Source organism: Talpa occidentalis, unplaced genomic scaffold, assembly GCF_014898055.3.
Source record: "Talpa occidentalis isolate TD23 unplaced genomic scaffold, MPIMG_talOcc4v2.1 talOcc4.15, whole genome shotgun sequence".
Lineage (NCBI taxonomy): Eukaryota > Metazoa > Chordata > Mammalia > Eulipotyphla > Talpidae > Talpa > Talpa occidentalis.
Window position 1 is genome coordinate 42,670,631 of NW_023601543.1, and position 22,141 is coordinate 42,692,771.

General features: G+C 34.1%; 1 protein-coding gene across 2 annotated transcripts in view; it reads left to right on the forward strand.

The window, feature by feature from the left end:
* Positions 1-372: 372 nt before the first annotated feature.
* The window catches only part of ATRX (ATRX chromatin remodeler), a 155,170-nt gene continuing 133,401 nt past the window's right edge, over positions 373-22,141 (forward strand). The window contains exons 1-5 of one of the 2 annotated variants that reach the window (XM_037511634.2): positions 373-535; positions 4,497-4,606; positions 6,960-7,027; positions 7,337-10,416; positions 15,133-15,205. In XM_037511634.2, the coding sequence (XP_037367531.2) occupies positions 388-535; positions 4,497-4,606; positions 6,960-7,027; positions 7,337-10,416; positions 15,133-15,205 (3,479 nt within the window). In that variant the 5' untranslated portion in view covers positions 373-387. The remainder of the gene's footprint in view (positions 536-4,496; positions 4,607-6,959; positions 7,028-7,336; positions 10,417-15,132; positions 15,206-22,141) is intronic. The other variant, XM_054695664.1, reaches the window with a different exon arrangement.

Genomic DNA, 22,141 nt, shown 5'->3' on the forward strand with positions numbered 1-22,141 from the left:
GTGATTTGGATTATGAGAATAGGTCATCTTTAAAAATTTTTTTCCTTGTCCTTTTAATTTATGAACTCCTTATGGAGCTTAGCGTGGATATTCATATTCAAAACAGCTTTTGTGATAGGCACTTATAAAAATTCAGAACTGGGCTGAGGCTTTCTACTTTATTCACACATTTCTGTTATCAGTTTATAATACCTCCCCTTTTTTTATGATCTATATTCCAACAAGTAATCTGATTGTTGACACCTGGCCCTTTTATTATTTCCATGATTTATTTACTCTTGGGAGGTCTTTATTACAAGTATTGAAAGCTTGAAAGAAGCAAAACTATGTACCAGCAATGTTGGCTTTATCTGAACTGAAGTCTTGTACTTCACTTGCACATTTAATATGTGTAATGGTTTTTTAAATGAAATCATTCTAGGTACAGTGATTGTACAACCAGAGCCAGTGCTGAATGAAGACAAAGATGATTTTAAAGGGCCTGAATTTAGAAGCAGAAGTAAAATGAAAACTGAAAGTCTCAAAAAACGCGGAGGTAAATACAAGTGAAAATGAAAACATGAGTTTCAATTGCTGTTTATGACCATATTGGAAAATCTGATGTGCTTACTAAAAATACCTCCACTTTTTTGCCCATTGTTTATTAAAAGCACTACTTAAAAATAACTTCTGTTTCTCTCTGAGCTCTGAAGCAGAAAAGGTTAAACACCATTTATCCCAACACCTTTGCCTTCAGTGGCTGTTAATGTTATTTAAAGAAGCTTAGCATTTCTTTCTTGCATATGTAAGTTCTGTAATGCCTATATGCTTGAATACCATGTGTTCCTCTCACCCCCAAAGAATTTCATATTTGGACAAAATCTTGCCTATTGCCTTCAGGTAACTTATATGTAGCTAAAACATAGTTTCACAGAGCGATGAACATCTGAATTAGTGTTACCTGATGTGCTTATTAAAAAAGCAAGTCCCTCGACTCCATTCTTAATTACAATGTTGAGGGATGACATCAAAAAAATGCCCCAGTTCTTACATACGTTAAAATTGGAGATCTATTTATCTAAGGATAGCAATGTAGATATGAGCAGGAAGAGGAAGTTAGAACTAGTAACCCTCCCTTCATCTGTCTGAACTGCCTCTCCCTTTGTCTGTCCACCCTCACTTACACATACAACCATACTGGCTAACCATCTTAGAAAGTTATCGTAAGGAGGATTCATTTAGAAATTTATGACAATGGAATATGTGTTTGCATGTGATTTTAAAATAGTGCCTATATGTATTTTTTGGCAGATTAATAGAGCCAGAATCCATGACTATAAAAGGAATGGATCTCTAGAAGATAGAACATAACACTGTATTTCTAAGGAGAAGTATATTGGAAGCATGTCTGTTTAATTCATCATGATAATTGTGATTTTTATTTCAGTGCTATATTATTATCTTGATAAAATAAGAAATTATATCTGTATTTGTAAAATGTTATACATCTTTTCAGATTAAATAATTCATTAGGTTGTTGGGAAAAAATCAAGGAAATGTTGTTTAGTCTTAGGTCTACAAGAGTTTGGTCTATCCCTTTCAAACATTAGGAAGGCATGTTGAGAACCTAGTTCATAATAGGGAAACTACCATTGCAGCAGCAAAGCTCATTAAGACTAAGTAATAGTCATAAAACTTAAGAGAGTCATCATGTAAGAGGTAATGGTAAGGACTATTAGCAAGTGTTTCTTTTCCTCTGATCATGTGTTTTCTAGATAACATAGATAACTAAAGTATACTGCATTGTGTCAAAATTAATATTTTAATGGTGTTTTTTGGGGTGGGATTCTGGAGCAGTCAGTGCCTGAAATGTGGATAAAGACTGAAAGAAGTGTAAAAATAGAATCACAATAGTCGGGGTGGGTGTTCCTAGTGCCACCTTGCTGTACTGTTGGTATTTGGTGTGAGCTGATGTGTTTCTGAAACATTTTACTGAGTGTTCATTATAAGAATATTTATATCATTTATGTTTATAACCATATAGTAGCGCTTGAATGTTCATGTTAATTTTTGTCTTAATAATTTGTTATACCTTTTGTTGTTGGAAATCACACAAGAAATTTAATTATGTCTAATTATATACACATGTATGAGTAAACTAGTGATTTGAGATAATGATTTGGTAGTTAATATTAAAGATAGTTATAACATTGAAGCCTAATTTAGGAACTGTCAAAAAGGTAAACTTGATGTATATATAAAATAATCTTTTATTAATTTGAAACAAAATTAAAGCACAAAGATATATCTAATTTGAACATTTTAGGAGCCACTGTTTAAAATACCATAAGCTATTTTGTTATTCATTCTCTAGTTTTATCATTGAACACTAAATTTTATACCTAACTTTTCTATATGCCATAACAATTTTGTTCTCCCTTTAAAACTATTAAAATGTATTAATTTCAGAAATGAAAGGCCTCTTTTCTATTTACACATTGTATTATAATCATTAAATTACTTCATAATTAAAAATAAAATTTTAAAACATACACATATAGAAATAAGCACATAGAATAACATTTCATGATTTTGCAATACTTGCTTCAGATCTCAAAATAAAATTTGTTTCGGTCCTCTCATCCATTTCCTCTTCCTCCCGCCTCTCTGGTAATGGTTACCCTGAAGTTTTGTATCATTTTGTATCGTGTGTGTGTGTGTGTGTGTGTGTGTGTGTGCTTCCATGCATGTTTTTCTATACTTAATTTATTCTTAATGCATTTATTTTTCATTTAAAGATATAGAAAATAGTACTGTATGCATACATCCTTTTGCAACATTTCTCATTCAAAATTGTTTTTGAAATAGTTAATGTACATCTATTTTCTAGTTTTTCATTGTTATATGGAATTCTTTTGTAAACCTGTATCCATTCCCCAAATATGAGATTATTTCCATGTTTTTGTTTTCTAATTTTCTAATTTGTGCTGCAGTATCTTCTATACAATCTCTTGTTTACATGAGGGAGAAACTCTCCAAAAGATAACCTAGTTTTGTTTAATTCTTGAGTGATATGTGTGCTAAAGTATGTAGAATGCTTTAATGAATGCTTAATAGATACTACCTAACAGTGGATGAACATTAAAACTCTAGTTTTTAATTCTTGTCAGTTTATTTAAATGCAATCAGTATTTGAATTGAAAAGCATACTTTGTATTTACTTCTGTTAAGACAAATGCAGAATATATGAATACCCAAAATCAAGCACTAATGTAGTACAATATGATTTAAAATAAAATATTAGTAGCTTATATATAGTCAGCCTTCAAATACTCTATATTTTCTGGAAAAGTGTAATGGTGCTCTTAAACCTTGGTTAAACTTATTTTTATTTTCAGAAGTTAAATATTTGTGATAAAGTTTGGGTTTACAGTACTTTGGACTTTAAAACTAAGAAAAACAAATATAAATTTAAAAGGTGAGAAACATAGGTGATGTTTTGTTTTTTTATTTAGGGTTAGAAACTGAGGTTCTCCCTCCCCACCACCCATCCTCTTTTTGAATTATAATCTACCATCTTATTTAGATCAGGGTCTTGTTTGCACATCGGAATCATTTGTAAAATTTAAATGTCTAGGAGATTCCCATTCAGCGATTTAGGGGTAGAAATGTCTGTCTTTGCTTTTGAAAAGATTGTTCAGATGTCTGTAATGTTCAAGATCTGATTGTGATGCATTACCCTAAGCAGAATTAGTGATGAGAGTGAAGTAGGAGAGATTTCCTCTTACTTGTTGAATAGAATAACTTCAGTCTGTTTTCCTGTAGATACTATGGAATAAGGCTTTGCCTTTCTACCTCAGCCATTCTGAGGTTTGCTGCCAAGATCGATACACTGCAAGTCTTATTTGTATTTATTTGGAAGGATTAAGATAGTGGTGATATGGATTGGACAATAGAGTATATGTAGAAACATGGCAGCGTCATGGAGATTGTGAACAGTATTGAAGTAAATTTTAGGGATGAAATTGATAGTATAAAATTACAGGGTTTTCATATATGATATTGAAAGTATCGGTGCAAGGCAATTCCATTTTGGGAATTAAAAACTATGATGTATCAAACAACAAATATAAAGTGGCAAAACAATTTGTTCCATATATGTCACTTGCTTCCCCAGTGTTTAAGAACCAGTACTAATTTTGTTTGCAAAGCATTAGGAAAATGAAAAAGAGCTTTTGGCCCTTATTTTTATAACTTCTTTTATGGGGTCTGTTCATGGTTTATCAAGTTGTTTTTAGAGATAGGGCTTGTATCTATAAAAGAAAGCAGAGTTTGTAGCTCTGGTATTTGATATGGTTGTCATATTTTTAATAAGTCCTTTCTACCTGTGTACAAAATGTTATTTTTCCAAGAACTATGAAGTATTTAATTTCCAATACAAAAGTTACAAAATGTTAACTCGAGTATCTTTTTGTGTGTGTATTTATGTGTGAATAATGGTAATTCCTTTCTCCTAGAAGATGGGCTTCATGGGATTGTGAGCTGCACAGCTTGTGGACAACAGGTCAATCATTTTCAAAAAGATTCCATTTATAGACACCCTTCACTGCAAGTACTTATTTGTAAGGTATGTAATTATCCATTGATAATTCATTCTACAAATATTTGAATACTTATTACATGTCAGGGTTTTGGTGAACAGTGATGAAGAAAGTGGAAGTTGTCTCTGTCCTTGGAGGGCTTATGTTGTAGCAGGAAATTTAGGCATATTAAAAAGCCTAGTAAGTACCATAGAGAGATACTGTGTACTATTGGAACACACAGAAGCCTATGTAACTTGGAGTTGTGCTGGGGGGGTTTACAATGGAGAATTGGTTCAGCATGTTCTAGGCAAAGGGAATATGGTATTCAAAGTCTGGTAGGTGAGGGAAAGCATGGTGTATTGGAGACTCTGAAGTGTATGTGTGTGTACATTTATAATTTATAACCTTCCCTCTTAGGTACCCTAATTCCCCAAATCAAAATTCTTCAGGTGGAGCAGAGTTTTGACATAACTTGGAGTTAGTAGAATTAAAAATGTTTCATATTTGTTGAAGATAGTCTTAAATCATTATATACTTTTTAATTAATAATAACTTGGAGTGAATTTTAAATATCTCAAAGTTTTGGTTTCCCTAACTCAAATTACTGCTAAGATTAATCTTGTTGTAGTTTGTTTCTAATAAAATGCCTCCTTGAAATGCGGGGACAGGTTAGACTTTACTCAGGTTCCAGTTCTCTATCTTGTATAAAGTTTTGATAGCTCTCGACCTACTTGAATATATTGAAGTTTACTTCCTCCTTTAGATGTATGTCCCTCCTTTCCTTCAGTTTAGTTCAGCCAGGAGTTAAAACTGTTACCAGTTTTTTAATAAAATTTCCCCTTTCTAGGGTATATGTTGTAGCTTCTAGTTTTAAATTTTGACAGCTGAATTTCATATTGCTGGATTTATGATGTATATTCTTTTTCTTTTAAATATATGGTCATTTTTTTTCCCAAGGTGCAGTCTTTTGAGCCGACCCCTTTTCAGTAATCAGTAGTGTTTATCAGAGGGCATGGAACTCTCCCTTTCTATAGTTCTAGTGAAAAGGACTTTAAAGTCAGTCAGATTTAGAATTGAATATCAGCTTTGTGTCTTATTGGTTATATGAGCTTAGGAGGTTTTATTTACATGTTAATGAACACCTTAAACTTTCCCCTCAAATTTGGCTTAATCCCTCCTGTCTTGCATAGTACGCATATGAAATTTAAACATAATGTATGTTAATGTAGCATAATGTTGCTTAACTATCTATAGCAGCTATTTATTTTATTTTTTATTTAATATTTATTTTATATAATTCTTACATCTTTTTTCATCTTTGCACAATGTATGCATTTTCATTTTGGTTATATTCCCCATACAATTGCACCCCCCCTTATTTTGACTCTAGTCCTTCCTTTCCCCGCCCCTCCCTCCCCCATATGGTAGCTATTTATATATGACGACTATTACAGTTAATCTTAGCCAAAAGGCCGAGAAGTCATTATGATGACTATTAAATGTATTAAGTAGCAAGAACTTTTTTTTTTTTTTTTAAAGATTTTTTATTTATTTATACAAGCACTGGGTACAGTCAGAAGCGCGGGAGGGTGAGAGAATTCACCAGAGCCAGAGCGGAGAGCAGAACAGGCAGACTGACGAAATACACTGCTGAGGGGAGCAGTGGGCGGCAGGAGAGGTCTGTGCGCCATGTGGGACCCTCGCTGGTGGCCGGGGATCAAACCAGCACTGCAGAGGCTGCAGGCAGCTTCGCAACCCAGTGCTCAACTGCTGCGCCATCGGGGAGGCCCAAGAACTTCTTTTTTTAAAAGATTTATTTATGTATATAAGAACTGGGATACAGGCCAGAGGTGTGGAGGGTGAGAGGATTCACCAGAGACAGAGAGGGGAACAGAACAGGCAGATTGACTGAAAACACTGCTGAGGGGAGCAGCAGGTGAGTCAGGAGAGGTCTGCTGTGCCATGTGGGTAGCTCCCTGGCTGGGGATTGAACTCGTGTTGCAGAGGCTGCGCACAGCTTCATTAGGTTGTGTTTTAACCCCTTGTGCCACCAGGGAGGCCCAGTAGCAAGAACTTCTAATACATTTTTAGGTAGTCCTTCAATAGTTGTATGCGATTAGAAATTTGCTTTTTCAAAATCTTTTATAAACTTTATACAAGTACTAGTGAATGGTGTTTGATATGGAAATCTATTTCAAGAAGTTAACTTTTTGAGATAGTCTTATGTACGGAAAGTTCTCATATTAAGTAGGCATTGTTTCTGCTGTGATTCTCTAAAACACACAACCAATACACATAAACACACACATTCTCTCACTTTTTAAAATGACATTAAAAATGTCTTTGTCTTTTATGAATGTTAAGTTTTTTAATAAAATTTCCCCTTTCTTTTAACAGAATTGCTTTAAATATTACATGAGTGATGATATTAGCCGTGACTCAGATGGAATGGATGAACAATGTAGGTAGGTAATAAATCAAGATGAACTAAAATTTAGTGTCATCTCCTTTTTTCTGAGGTGAAGGGGATTCTTATGTAGTCTCTCATTAGATTCACTTTTTAGTTAGCATCATTTACATCATTAATGAAAAGTTTTTCTTAGTTGCCAAAAATCCTTAAATATATATCTGCTTTAAATTTCTAATGAAGACTAAGCAGATGACTTAAATTACTATTAAAATTAGCAGCAAGAAAACTTAAATTGCTTTAATAATGAAAAGATTTCAGTTAAGTTCCTTTTGGGAATAATATTTTAATCTTTAAATAATTTCAGATGGTGTGCAGAAGGTGGAAACTTGATTTGTTGTGACTTTTGCCACAATGCCTTCTGTAAGAAATGCATTTTGCGCAACCTTGGTCGAAAGGAGCTGTCTACAATAATGGATGAAAACAACCAATGGTATTGCTACATTTGTCACCCGGAGCCTTTGTTGGACTTGGTCACTGCATGTAACAGTGTATTTGAAAATTTAGAACAGTTGTTGCAACAAAATAAGAAGAAGATAAAAATTGATAGTGAAAAGAGTAATAAAGTCTGTGAACATACATCCAGATTTTCTCCTAAGAAAAATAGTTCAAATTGTAATGGAGAAGAAAAGAAACTAGAAGATACATGTTCTGGTTCTGTAACCTACTCTTATGCAGCACTAATTGTGCCTAAGGAGATGATTAAGAAGGCAAAAAAACTGATTGAGACCACAACCAATATGAACTCCAGTTATGTTAAGTTTTTGAAGCAGGCAACAGATAATTCAGAAATCAATTCTGCTACAAAGTTACGTCAGCTTAAAGCTTTTAAATCTGTGTTGGCTGACATAAAGAAAGCTCATCTTGCATTAGAAGAAGATTTAAATTCTGAAATTCGAGCTTTGGATGCTGTAAACAAAGAGAAAAATACCAAAGAGCATAAAGTCATGGATATTAAGTCTGAAACAAAAGTACGAAAAGGAGAAAAATCCTATGCTTTGGAACGGAAGGATATATCAAAGTCAGAAGCTAAGGTGTCAAGAAAGCAGGTAGACAGTGAGCACATGGATCAAAGCGTTGTAGCAGAGGAACAAAGAGCAAATAAAAGCAGTAGTGGTGAACATAAGAAATCTGATAAAAAAGAGGAACCTCAGTATGAACCTGCTAACACTTCTGAAGACTTAGACATGGATATTGTGTCAGTTCCTTCCTCAGTTCCAGAAGACATTTTTGAGAATCTTGAGTCTGCAATGGAGGTTCAGAGTTCAGTTGATTATCAGGGAGATGGCAACAGTGGAACTGAGCAAGAACTGGAGAATTCTGTAAAATTAAATATTTCTTCAAAAGATAACAGGGGAGGTATTAAATCAAAAACTGCAGCTAAAGTAACAAAGGAATTATATGTTAAACTCACCCCTGTTTCCCTTTCTAATTCCCCAATTAAAGGAGTTGATTGTCAGGATGTTCCACAAGATAAAGATAGCTATAAAAGTTCTGGACTGAACCCCAAGCCAGAGAACTGTGGACTTGGGCAGGAAAAGAGTGATAATGAATTTTTGGTTGAAAGTGACATTCCATTACTTTCAGAAGAATCTGATCTTCGTAGATCCCCACGTGTAAAGACTACACCTTTGAGGAGAGCAACAGAAACCAACCCTGCAACATCTAATTCAGATGAAGAAAGTAATGAAACAGTTAAGGAGAAACAAAAACTATCAGTTCCAATGAGAAAAAAGGATAAGCGGAATTCTTCTGATAGTGCTATAGATAATCCTAAGCCTAATAAACTGCCTAAATCTAAGCAGTCAGAGATTGTGGATCAAAATTCAGATTTTGATGAAATGCTAGCAATCCTCAAAGAGGTATCAAGGATGAGTCACAGTTCTTCTTCAGATACTGATATTAATGACACTCATACAAATCATGCCAAAACTTTGTATGATTTGAAAACTCAAACAGGAAAAGATGATAAAGGAAAAAGGAAACGAAAAAGTTCTACATCTGGCTCAGATTTTGATATTAAAAAAGGCAAATCAGTTAAAAGGTCTGTAGTTTCTAAAAAGAAACGACAAAACCATTCTGAATCTTCTAATTATGACTCAGAATTAGAAAAAGAGATTAAAAGCATGAGTAAAATTGGGGCTGCCAAAGCATCCAGAAAAAGAGTTCCACATAAAGATGATTATGATTCTTCTGAAGACGAAAAACAGAGCAAAAAAAGAATGGATAACCAAGGGCAGAAAAGTTTGAAGAGTGCTCAAGAAGGATCATCCGATGATGCTGAAAGGAAACAAGAGAGAGAGAATTTCTCTTCCATAGAAGGCACAGTTGAAAAAGATAAAACCTTCATGGAATTACGAGATAGACTCTGTAAGAAGCAGCAGTCAGGTGTTTCCTCTGATGGTGCTGATAAGCCATCTTCTGGGAAAGAGGAGAGTGTTAATTCTTCAGAAGACAAAGAGGTTTATGGGACTAAGGAAAAGAGTAAGCATCTGAAAACCAAACCAAGTAAGAAAGTACAGGGTGAATTATCTGATGTTGCTGAGAAATTCCCAAAGAAAGAGCAGAGTGATGAATCCTCTGAAGATGAACAAAAGCAGAGTAAAATGGGAAATGAAAAAGAAAAGAAAATCTCAGACTTGAAGAAAAAGGTAACTAAGATGGAACAGCATTATGAATCATCGTCTGATGGCACTGAGAAATCACCTGAGGGAGAAGAAATCTGTCATTTTCCTAAAGGTATAAAACAAAATAAGAATGACCCAACTGATGGGGAAAAGAAAAGTAAAAAAATAAAACATAAAATTTCTAAAAAGAAGGATGAATTATCTGATAATGCTGAGAAGATGCCATGGAAAAGAGAAAGTTGCGAGTCTTCAGAAGATAAAAGGAGTAAGAATGGTGCGTCTGGTAGAGAGAAAAAGAGGGGCAACTTGCCTGAAAAGAGTTTAAGGAAGAGACAGGATTGTTCATCATCTGATACTGAGAAATATTCCATGAAAGAAATTGGCTGTGATTCTTCTGACAAGAGACTGAAAAGAATTGAATCGCGGGAAAGAAGAAATTTAAATTCAAAGAGAAATACCACAGAGGCACAATGTGGCTCATCATCTTCTGATGCTGAGGAAAGTTCTGAAGATAATAAAAAGCTGAAGAAACAACGAACTTCAGCTAAAAAAAAGATAGGGAATGTTAAGGAAAAAATGAGAAACTCCCTAAGAAAAAGCACTAAAAGGAAACAAGCTGACATTACTTCCTCATCTTCATCTGATATAGTAGATGATGAGCAGAATTCTGTAGGTGAGGGGAGCAGTGATGAACAGAAAATTAAGCCTGTGACAGAAAATTTAGTGCTGTCTTCACATGCTGGATTTTGCCAATCTTCAGGTATGCAAAAATAAATTAAAAATATCATTTGTACTTTTCCCTCTCTTTAATAACTACATTGCTTCATTTTTCCCTAAGCCAATCAAATGCAAGGTAACTTTAGGAAAAGACCATTTGAACATTCTTTAGGGATTTACTTAGAAAGCCTTTCTCCATTTTTGTGCCATCATCATTGGAAGGTATTTGAAACATTGATAGTATTTGAAGTTTGTTGGGAAAATAACAATAAAAGTATCAGTATTTAATACTTTTATTGGGAGTAATGAACAGTAGCTTATAAAGGAAAAGCAGACTGGTGCCAGTAGTTCACTAGGTATTTATTCATGAAACGAAAATGAGTACTTTGAACCAGTATAACATGGTGTGTGTAAGTTTCAACTGCTGATTTGCTATGCATATGATATTTTCAGTTGTGCAGATTAGCTTTGTAAACCCTGAAATCCTCTGAAAAATTTAAATTTAATTCATTGACACACTTTGCTAGTGCTTATCAGTTTTTCCTAATGATGGAAATAGGTATTTCTGTCATTAACACTAACAAAATAAAGGAAGAAATCCAAAAAGTACATGGATTACCTTTCCCTGATGAGATTAGAGCACTACGACAATTAGGATTTTGTTCAACTTGTCAATGAACCCCTCCACCCTCCTTCATCCAATTATGAAAAGTGTTTATTATTGCAATTCTTTAAAGAAATTAGTTGTGTAATAAATAAACTTGTCAGTTGTAGTGTCTTTATTTTTAATGGGTTAGTTTAACCAGGGGCACTTGAAATTTACTCCAAAAATTTTATAAAAGTACATTTCACATGTAACTGTGTTCCCAGCCCAGGAAGAATGTTTACAATTTTCCTTTCGTTCCTTATGTTAGGATTTTCCATTTATTCCAGTAGAATTTTATTCCACTCCAGTAGAGTGGAATTTACTTGAATTTTGGTTTTTAATAAAAGTTTAAGTTCCTTTATGGAGTGCTTAAATTGATTTGAAAATCGAGTGTGATTATGTATGGTATATGTTTCATGTGCCTAGATGGCGGACTTCCTGTATGACTATTATAACTATAATTCTGCATTCTCTTTCCTGAAATTCTTGGGGACTGATGTATTTCAGAAATTTTGACTTCTTGATTTTTGAAAAAATGTGGAGTAGTTTCCCTGTATTTTATAATAGTCCCTGTTGGGCGATACCCACATAATCAAAGACATTAGTATTTCTGCAGTAAAACATGAAGGTTTACACAGTTCAGATTAAGTTTTGTTGCCAAATGAACTTTGCCAACACCTCATGAATACCTTTTAAGTTGTTTTGGATTTCAGAATTGTATAAGATTGTGGACTTTTATTCAAAACACAGAATCTAATAGTTACATGATGCCCAACTGATATTTTTGTTACCACGTTCTATAAAATGTTCACTTTATCAAATTGTAAGTTATTGAACCAATCTTAAACTGTGGAAAATTGGTTTCTATGATTAATTAGCTTCCCCAGTGAAATCAACATGTTTGATTTCAAATACTAATTTTCATTTCCCCAAAATCTCAAATTGACACGTGAGGGTTTCTATAATGTATCTCCTATGACTGAAACTTTAAATACCTAGTATCTTAATAAGTAATAGCATTCATTAGATCTTGAGAGATGCAACATATGACAAATATTCAGAGGCTGAATCTCCCAATAATTCCTTCGCCCAGCATTAGTCTAGATCATTGTGTTTCATTTTGACTTATTTAATGTTCTGAAGGACCAGTGGGCTGATTAGAACATGAACCTTTCTCAGGTATATATTCTGAGAAGTATTGAGAATTCAACTTTTCGCAGATGCCAGTCTCTCAATTATTTTGTGAAACAAACTTTGTTTGGGTTTTCATTACTCTGAATATTTCTCAGTATTGTTTATTGACATTTTAAAGGGTTTATTAGAAAAAGGAGAAAGAAAAAAGAAGCTCACAGGTGGGCAGGAGAGCTGCTGTTCCTGTTTTGCAAAGGGAGAAGGTTTGTGAAAAGGAGCATCTACATGGTAACAGGCAGGAGAGCTGCAGCACTATCTAAATTTAAAAAATGAAGATAAATTTGGTAGGGGAATTAACACATCTAAAAATTGGACTTTGTCAATAAAAATACTTAAGCAGGAAAGAATATGAAAGGCTTTCAATATAAGCCCTATGTGAAAAGTAGTTTTTTTCAGGATAAGTTTTGATATTAGCCAGTGAGTGATCAGTGGTATTCCTCAAGCATTTGCTTGCTCACAGTTTATTTATCTCCTTAATATGTTCAGTTCATTTAGGTGACAGTTTTCATGAACTACTATAAAGCTTCCCCACCTCCCATGAGTTTAGAGAATTCTAATTTATTCAGCAATATTTGGGTATTCTTTTGTGGGCCCCACCATGCTCCTGGAAATTGGGGCTTAGCAAGTGAGCCATTTAATCTAAATATTTTAAGGAAGACTTAGTAGGTAAAATTTGAACTCAGTTTTAAAGATGGGATCAAATTTTAGAAAGGGGTAAGTGAAAAATGTCAGTAATATTCTAGAAATATTTCATTTGAAGATTGGTCTGTTTGAATGAGGAACATTTGGCCCTTGAACAACATGGGTTTGAACTGCCTGAGTCCACTTACATGTGGTTTCTTTTTTTTTAAGAAGATTTTTTTAATTTATGCATACAAGAACTGGGGTGTAAGCCAGAGGTGTTGGGGAGGTGAGAGGATTTATCAGAGAGAGTGGGGAGCCGAACAGGCAGATCTACTGAAATACACTGCTGAGGGGAGCAGATGGCGAGGCAGAAGAGGTCTGCTGTGCCATGTGGGTTGCTTCCTGGCTGGCCTGGGATCAAGAACTCATACTGCGGTGGCTGGCAATAGCTTGACAGCACTGTCTTTAACCCTGCACCACCTGGGAGGCCCCATGTGGGTTGTTAAAAAATAAACATTGGAAAAAATTTTTTTAATTTACTATAATGTTCTTTTATCTAGCTTTCTTCATTGGAAGAATGTAGTATGTAATACATATGTACAATATATGTTCATGGATTGTTGGTGTTATTGGTAAGATTGCTGGTTAACAGCAGGCTCTTAGTAGTTAAGTTTTTGGGGAGTCCAAAGTTATACTCGGATTTTCAACTGCAAGAGGGACCAGCTCTCCTAACCCTCGACGTTGTTCAAGGGTCAACTGTATTTAACTGTTTGCTCCTGGATATTGTGAGATTTATTTTTGCCTTTCTACATGTTTAGTATATTTCTAAATTGAACCTGCAGGTATCTGTATTCTTCATGGATTTTTTCTTTTAACATTTCCCCCAATATTTTATTATGAAAAAAATATAAATATGCACAAAAGTTCTTGCAGTTAACATCGTACTGTTTGTTTTATCATATACTTATCTACATATCCTATCCATTAATGTAGGTAGCTTTTTTTTTGCCTTTTTAACTGTTTATTTTGAAATAATTATAGATTCACAGGAAGTTCCAAGGGGGTATAAAAAGTATAGGAAATGCTTGGATATCCTTCATTCAGTTTCCCCTAGTGGTAACGTCTTGAATAACTATAGTACAGTGTCAAAACTAGGAAACCAAAGATTTACTCAGATTTCACCACATTCACACCTATTCATTTGCGTGTATATGTGTATGCGCAAGTATAATTCTGTGTAATTGTTTCATGTGTAGCTTTATATAACAACCACCACAGTCAAGATAAAATGTTCCATTGCCAGAAGGTTCTTTTGCATTTCCCCTTTATGCATACCTTTTTTTATCCCCATTCTTAACCCATGGCAATGGTTAATCTGTTTTTCATCTCTGTATTTTTGTCATTTTGAGATGTAATCATGAAGTACATAACCTTTTGAGATTGATTTTTTTCCCTCTGAAGTCTTGATGGATTTCGAAATAAACATTACCATACTTCTTTCTAAATACATAAGCATGTATTGTGTTAGATCTCAATGTTTAAGTTTGCTTTTTAGGCAGAATTTACGTGCAATGAAATGCACATGTAATTTCTTTAGATTTTCAATGAAAGGGTAGAAACGTAGCTTTTAAAAAGGAAATAAGTTTTACTGTATAGCAGGTCATTTCATTCATTCATTCATTATGTTGGTAAGAAAAATCCTGGCCCACATTGAATATATCAGTATTTTATTTGAGGATCTGGTTTTGTTGTTTCACTTAAATTCATAGTTAGGAACCTATTGATGATATTAAATAAGACTTAGCTGTATTTGAATATATCTCTGGGTAATTCTAATCATTAATACCATACTAATTTAAATATATTTTGAAATTACTTGGTACTACCAAAATATTAATTGCAGTTTTGCTGTTTTCATTGTTGATACAGGATAAATTAGATCTTTGTTAGCTTTTAGCTTAAACTTAATCACTGCAAAACTTAGAAAGAAGCTTATGCTAACATGATGCTAATGATAAAGAATTGTTCTTGGAAAGGATGAATTTTAAAACTGGTGTGCTCTGGGAAGAAGTTGAAATATCTAAGATCCAAGTATTTATTTTACAGCTGGCACTTCAAACCCCCCTTCCCCCTATTGTGCTTTCCTTCTAAATTCTTTTTACTCATATTTTGATTTCCAGAGTACAATTCAGAACCCACTAGTTATTTTAAAGTTTTTGGCTTTCACTTTTATTTTACATGGTTTTACTTATATAGATAATTTAAAGCTAATTTTAAGTACACTTTTTTCCCCCCAAGGAGATGAAGCCTTATCTAAATCAGTACCTGTCACAGTGGATGATGATGAAGACGACAATGATCCTGAGAATAGGTATGATTCCATCTGTAAGGACTTTAAAAAGATTATAACACATCTTAGGTGTGGGCATAAACATCAGCAATGGAAAAGCAAGCAGGTTGTAAAAATCAGGAGTACCTACTTTAGAGAGACTCAATCACTTCCTGCAAGTTTTGAAAGAGGTCAAAAATGAGCTAAAATTCAGAAATCTTAAAAGAAAGTAAATATAAATAACAACACAACTAGTATAGACTGTTATACAGTACTCACTTATGTGTTTCTGTGTAAACATAGTATTTTGAGAATATTTAAATTTTGACTTTTATTTTTTTACTGATGGAAGTATTTCAATAAATTGGTGACAGCAGATATCTTTCTTCTAAATTGTTTTTAATTGCCATCCAATATGGTGGTCTATTTATAATGTTCTCTCAAAGTGAAAAACTGAGATTGGTCAGATGTTTAAGATTAAGAATCACTTTGAAGATAAGTATCAGTTTACAATTTTGTCCAAACTCATTTAGACTTTAACTTTTAACTCATTTACGTTTTACCTATAAAATAAGAGTAGACAATATGCTAGTATTATCTTTAATAATACTTAATAGGTTTAATTGTAAACAGTATAACCTGTTCAGAATTACTTAACTATGGATGGCTAGGAGAAAGAAAAAATAAGACACACCCATACACAACAATGAAGAATATAGAAAGCATAGATATTAAAGAGTATAATCATCTGTTTATGTACCTTTCAAACTCTTCCTAGACTATGGTATTCCCGCCCCCCCCCCCCCCCCGTCTTCAACAAGAAGACATTGTGGTGTAGTAGATGAAAATTTTGAATAATGGGAATGATATCGGACTTTCAGTTCTAACTTTTCTGTTTGTGTGATCTTAGGCAAGTGACTTAAGTATTCTTTGCCAAAATTCTCTCATCTCTAAAGTAAGAAGGTCACATAATTTTTTTTCTGATTGATTGTAGTGTCAGAAATCTATGATAGACTTGATGATTTTTGTAAAGAATACTGTTACTCATCTACATAGTCCTAATAATAGGCTCTAATGTTAAGAAAACATGAAAATATACATGTAATATTTGTGTCATGATTTTGTAAGAAACTAATTTTGAGTTAGTAAGTGCAGTGGAGCCAGCTGTTACTCTAGCTCTGTTTTGCATCTTGCTGAAGTTGATAGGCTTTTCTGTTTTAAAGATCGGCATTCTCCTAATTAATGGGTGAAAGTTTTTATTAAGTTCAACAAACAATTTTATGTTTTTGAATAGAGCTTAATCATGGACACAAAGATGCTGCTTAAATCAACTCATTTTTTGATGAAATATTCAGTTATTTTTATGGGCCAGAATGGAATGGTACAGGCATACATTTATCAACTATTTAGTATAGTACGTGATCACAGTGAGATTCTGAAATCATTTAAAAACTATTTTTATGCTTCCTTGTCATTTTATGCTATCTTTTTGTTTTCATCTAAATCATGAGGCCTCAAATGCTTATAGATCTTGTATTTGTGATTAAAAACTACAACTTTTGGGCCTCCCCTGGTGGCTCAGTGGTTGAGCGCTGGGCTGCGAGGCTGCCCGCAGCCTCTGCAGCACCGGTTCGTTCCCCGGCCGCCAGCGAGGGTCCCACAAAAAAAAACCAAAAAAAAAAAAACCTACAACTTTTGAGTACTTTAGAGAAGAATTTAATTTTACCTTTAACATGTTTTTCTTTATACTTGGTTTAAGATACTTTTTAAAAATAAACTATAACTTGTTTTTTATCCAACATACCAAAGAGATATCTAATACGTGTGGGTGATCCAATGATGGGGATACAAATACTTTTTTGAAGTATTTTAGTATGCATAATGGTAATGAATAATACAGATGATGTATTTGATCATATTGAATGTGCACTAGGCAACTAAGATTTATTTGTACATCATGATGAAATCTTGGAATTATTTTTACCAATTTCACATTTTAGAGTAGGCTTTATTTTGGTGTAGATAGCATATTGTGCTTGTATGTAAATTTGTACACAATTGTGTGATTATGTTTAGGTGTCATATACTTAGCCTTTTCAGCAGTATTGTAATGTTTATGGGAGTTAAATAATGTATTAATGTGAATGCTTAATGATTATTTAGACAATAAATTTCTTTAAAACATTTCTCAGGCATTTAGTTTTAATTTCAATGCATCTTTTCATGAGAGTTGGAAGAATTTGTTAGACTCAAGATGGATGTTTGTAGCCAAAGAAGTTTTGATGTTTCTGAATTGAAGTAAAGATTTTAATCTCCAAAGCATACATTTATATAGGGCATATATATTTACATGTATTTGTGGGAAAGCTTTGAAACATTTTATACTAGTTTTATTTTCTATATGAAAAAGATATGATAGTTTTTGAGATCATCTTAAATACTGTCATACCCTGAATATTTTAATAGGTGTGAATAGGTAAGTTTGTGTTATTTTAGCATATTATTAAGTAGTATCATTTATGAATTTAAAGTAGATGTGTGCTATTTTGAGATAAAGGTGTCAACTTGTAAATTATACTTAATTGTATTAATAAACTGATGAAATATTACACGGTGATAAGTGGTTTAACTTTTATTTGTGGTTGAGCTTTTTAGTAGAAAGTATAACTTTCTATTTTGAATTTTGTATAAATGAGAATTTACTTTAAATTTTATAGCTTATGGGTTTCCCCTGGTGGCGCAGGCGGTTGAGCACCGTGCTGTGAAGCTGTCCACAACCTCTGCAGCGCTGGTTCGATCCCCGCTGGCCAGCTAGGGTCCCACATGGCACAGCAGACCTCGGCCTGTCGCGCCTGCTGCTTCTCTCAGCAGTGTATTTCGTCAGTCTGCCTGTTCTGCTCCCTGCTCTGTCTCTGGTGAATCCTCTCACCCTCCTGCACATCAGTCCTATACCCCGGTTCTTGTATAAATAAATCAATAAATCTTTTAAAAATTATAGCTTATGCCTTATGTACCTTTTGAAAGGGAGAATAAGAAGTTTTTCATGTTGTTTTAATTGTACATGTGATTTTTTAAAAAGTTTTCTTTATACAAGAACTGGGGTACAGGCTAGAGGTGCAGGAGGGTGAGAGGATTCACCAGGGACAGAGTGGGGAACAGAACAGGCACTGAAATACACTGCTGAGGGGAGCAGCAGGCGAGACAGGAGAGGTCTGTAGCACCAGGTGGGTATCTCCCTGACTGGCCTGGAATCGAACCCACACTGCAGAGGCTGTGGACTGCTTCACAGCCCTGGGCTCAACCCCCTGCGCCACCTGGGAGGCCCTGAACATGTAATCTTAAAGTTAGCTGTTAGAATGTCGTTATGTTAATGTTGCTTTTTGAATACCTGTTAGTTGTATTTCAAATTGATTGTTTTATTGAAAAGATATTACTGATGCATGTTTTGTTATGGTTGCAATTCTATAATTATGCTGCCATTAAAAAATCACTATGATTTCTTAATGTTTTCAATATAGTGTTATTTCGGCTATGTTCTAATGTCTTACAATTTAATACCTGCACTGTGAATTAGTCTCAGTGATAAGGTGGAAGAAGTATGTTGAAGTTTGACATTGTTAAGTGTTAAGAATCATTAACTTGTTTGTTTTGAGAAGTTGTATACTAAATAATCACTAGAGTCCATTCCCCCTGAAAAATTATTATCAGAATATTCCATTTGCATTTTTTGCAGGATGTGAAAAATATTTAAAATGGAACTTTTAAAAGAATAAGACAGATTGCTACATTTTTTTCTAAATAAGCGTTCTATTTTTTTACCCAAATTTTGGCTAAGCTGAGATTTTAAAAATGGATATTCTCTTCTGCCACATAAGGCATGCATTTTATAGTTGAAGAATTTGGTCTAATTATAATCCATTGTTTTTCTCGTTTCTTTCTGAGTGGGACTAGTTCTTTTTCATAGAAAGAAATTTGAAGTGGAGAGTGAAAAAATTTCCCATTGTTAATAGAAGTTCTAAACCATACCCTTAAAAGTTTAAAATTATTTCATCATTTGGAACTCCTTTGTTTTTAAAATTGGAAAGTATGCAAATAATTTTTCCCCCTACTATCTGTTGATGAAGGCTCTGTACTGTTACACTGTGCTTTTATTCAGTATATTTTTGGAACAGATTAAGGATTCCCGGATGTTCATTAAATGTAAAGATATTTAATGATAGTTTACCTATTTTCAGCAAAGATAAATGCCTTGAGTATATCTCATGTCCCTTCCTTGTATGACTTTCACTTGGTTTCCATTTTAGACACCTTTTCAAATGTCATCTGTATGTGTCTTTATGTCCCATACAGATTTTCTAAATCTGGAATAACTTTCTTTGAAAAAAAATTTTGGTGGTCCTGTTTGTTTAGTAAAATTGCTTTGATTCTCCTTTATTGTACTTGAAAACAAAAGTAGCTTTTAAATGAAGTCTTTTACTTGTTTTTATGTTTGAGTAAGGGTTTTAAATGTCTAAAAACATTACGGTTTCTTTTTCAACGTACTTTGTCTTTATAGTAAAGGTAAGTATTGTAAACACTTAAATAAAACACAGGTATTCAGCTAGTAAGTAGGATCTACTTTGTAGATATCTAAATAGGTTGTACTTGTCACTGTTTTTCTTTTTTATGCTATAATTCCCAGCACCAGAGAAATATGGTCAGTACTGGTGGTCTCTCTGCTTAAAATGTGAACATTTCCCATAGGGGCCTCCCTGGTGGTGCAAGGGGTTAAAATACAACCTATGAAGCTCGCTGCAGCCACTGCAGCGTGAGTTCTATCCCTGGCAAGGGAGCTACCCACATAGCGCAGCAGACCTCTCCTCACTTGCCCACTGTTCCCCTCAGCAGTGTATTTCAGTCAGTCTGCCTGTTCTGTTCCCCACACTGTCTCTGGTGAATCCTCTCACCCCCCACACCTCTGACCTGTACCCCAGATGTTGTATGTATAAATAAATAAATCTTAATAAAATAAAATAAAATAAAATGTAAACATATCCAGATTTCCTTTTTCTGTTCTGTATTGGAACTTCTGTGAAATGATAACTTACCTTTCAGCCTTTTTCCCCCCACCAAGAGAGTTTGGATTTCTAGTGTTAGCAAAAATGACTCATTTTTCTGACTTCATTAATACCTCTTTTGTATTGAACTTTGAAATTTTTTTTTAATTTTTTTTTAAGATTTATTTATTTATTTATTATTTATGCAAGCACTGGGTACGGTCAGAAGCGCGGGAGGGTGAGAGAATTCACCAGAGCCAGAGCGGGGAGCAGAGCAGGCAGAAAGACCAAAGTACACTGCTGAAGGGGGCAGCGGGCGGCAGGAGAGGTCTGCGCGCCATGTGGGACCCTCCTCCGGTGGCCGGGGAGCAGTCGGGGATCGAACCTGCGCCACAGAGGCCGCGGGCAGCTTCGCAACCCAGCGCTCAACCGCTGCGCCACCGGGGAGGCCCTGAACTTTGAAATTTTAAAATAAAACAGAGACAAGTAAATTAATGGTTTTGCTTTTCAGATATAAAAATACATTAAACTAATTCTTTAATATGATCAAATTTCCTAAATTTATATCAGTATTAACTTTTTGTGTTAAAATTTCTTCTAAAATTGGCTTATATTTTTTTTCTTGAAACAGGGAATTATACAGTTTGCAATTTGTGTGTATTCAAACATTAGAGCTTATATATAAATTGTTAACAAACTGGGTTCTTAATCTCCTACAACTGTCATTTTTCTACTCCTAATTTTATTTTTTTAAGATTTATTTATTTATGCATAGAGGAGCAGGGGTACAGGCCAGAGATGCAGGTGGTGAGAGAATTCACCAGAAACAGAGTGGGGCGGAGCAGAACAGGTGGACAGACTGAAATACACTGCTGAGGGGAGCAGCGGGCAAGACAGGAGAGGTCTTCCTTGCCATGTGGGTTTCTCCCTGGCTGGCCTGGGCTCGAACTGGTAATGCAAAGGCTATGGATTGCTTCATAGTGCAGTGCTTAACCCCTTTTGCCACCAGGGAGGCCCTCTACTCCTAATTTTAAATAAAAAGTTATATGATATTAATTTTTCTGGTACTCTCACCAATAAAGAAACTAGTGCTGTTTTTCATTAACTGAAGGCATTGTAGAACATGTGACTAAAATAATGTTTCTAATCATTGTTTATATTTTCAAGTAGTAACTTCATCATTATCTTGTAAATTCTATTATTTTTGGGTATAGATTATGCTTTAGTCATTTTTTAGACAGATTTGCATCAAGATACTAGTTTTGAACCTGTTTAAAGCCTCATATCAACTAGAAGGGTATGTGTTCACACCCGTTTTCACACACAAAAATATTCAACATTTTTTGTAGTAATTTGAATTGTCTTACATATCAACCTTTTAGATATGCTGTGATGTTTTAGCACTGCATACACTTTGACAGTTTTGTGTCTCTAAGGGGCATGTACTTAAACCTGTAATCTTATTCTGAAATCTCTGTTTTAGCTAACTATTCTTTTGTGCTGCTGTGCATATACTGGACTACAGATGTTTAGAACTCTTTTTAATCATTAAAAATCAAAATTTGAATTCTTTCTAAGTATTTTATTGGAAATCAATGAAAACAGATGTCTTTAATAATGCAACTACTGTGTATTTATCCAAATATTCATAAGCATAGAAGTAGTGAATGAGTAGAGAGTAAAATTTGTAGCAGATTGTGATTCAGGGTATTAAATTCTACTCCTGGGTTTGCCACTAATTAGCTTTATTTATTTGACCAACTCATTTCCCTTATCTAAGCCTGTTTCTTTATCTGTAAAATGTTAGAATTGAATTCTCAGGTCCTTTCTTCAGGCATTCTAACATTTTGTGTTGGCTTTTTTTTTTTTTTTTTTGGTAACAACATTTTCTAAAGATCCCTGGTTGCAAGAGATCCTTCTTTTGATTTCTCCCCCTTTCTTT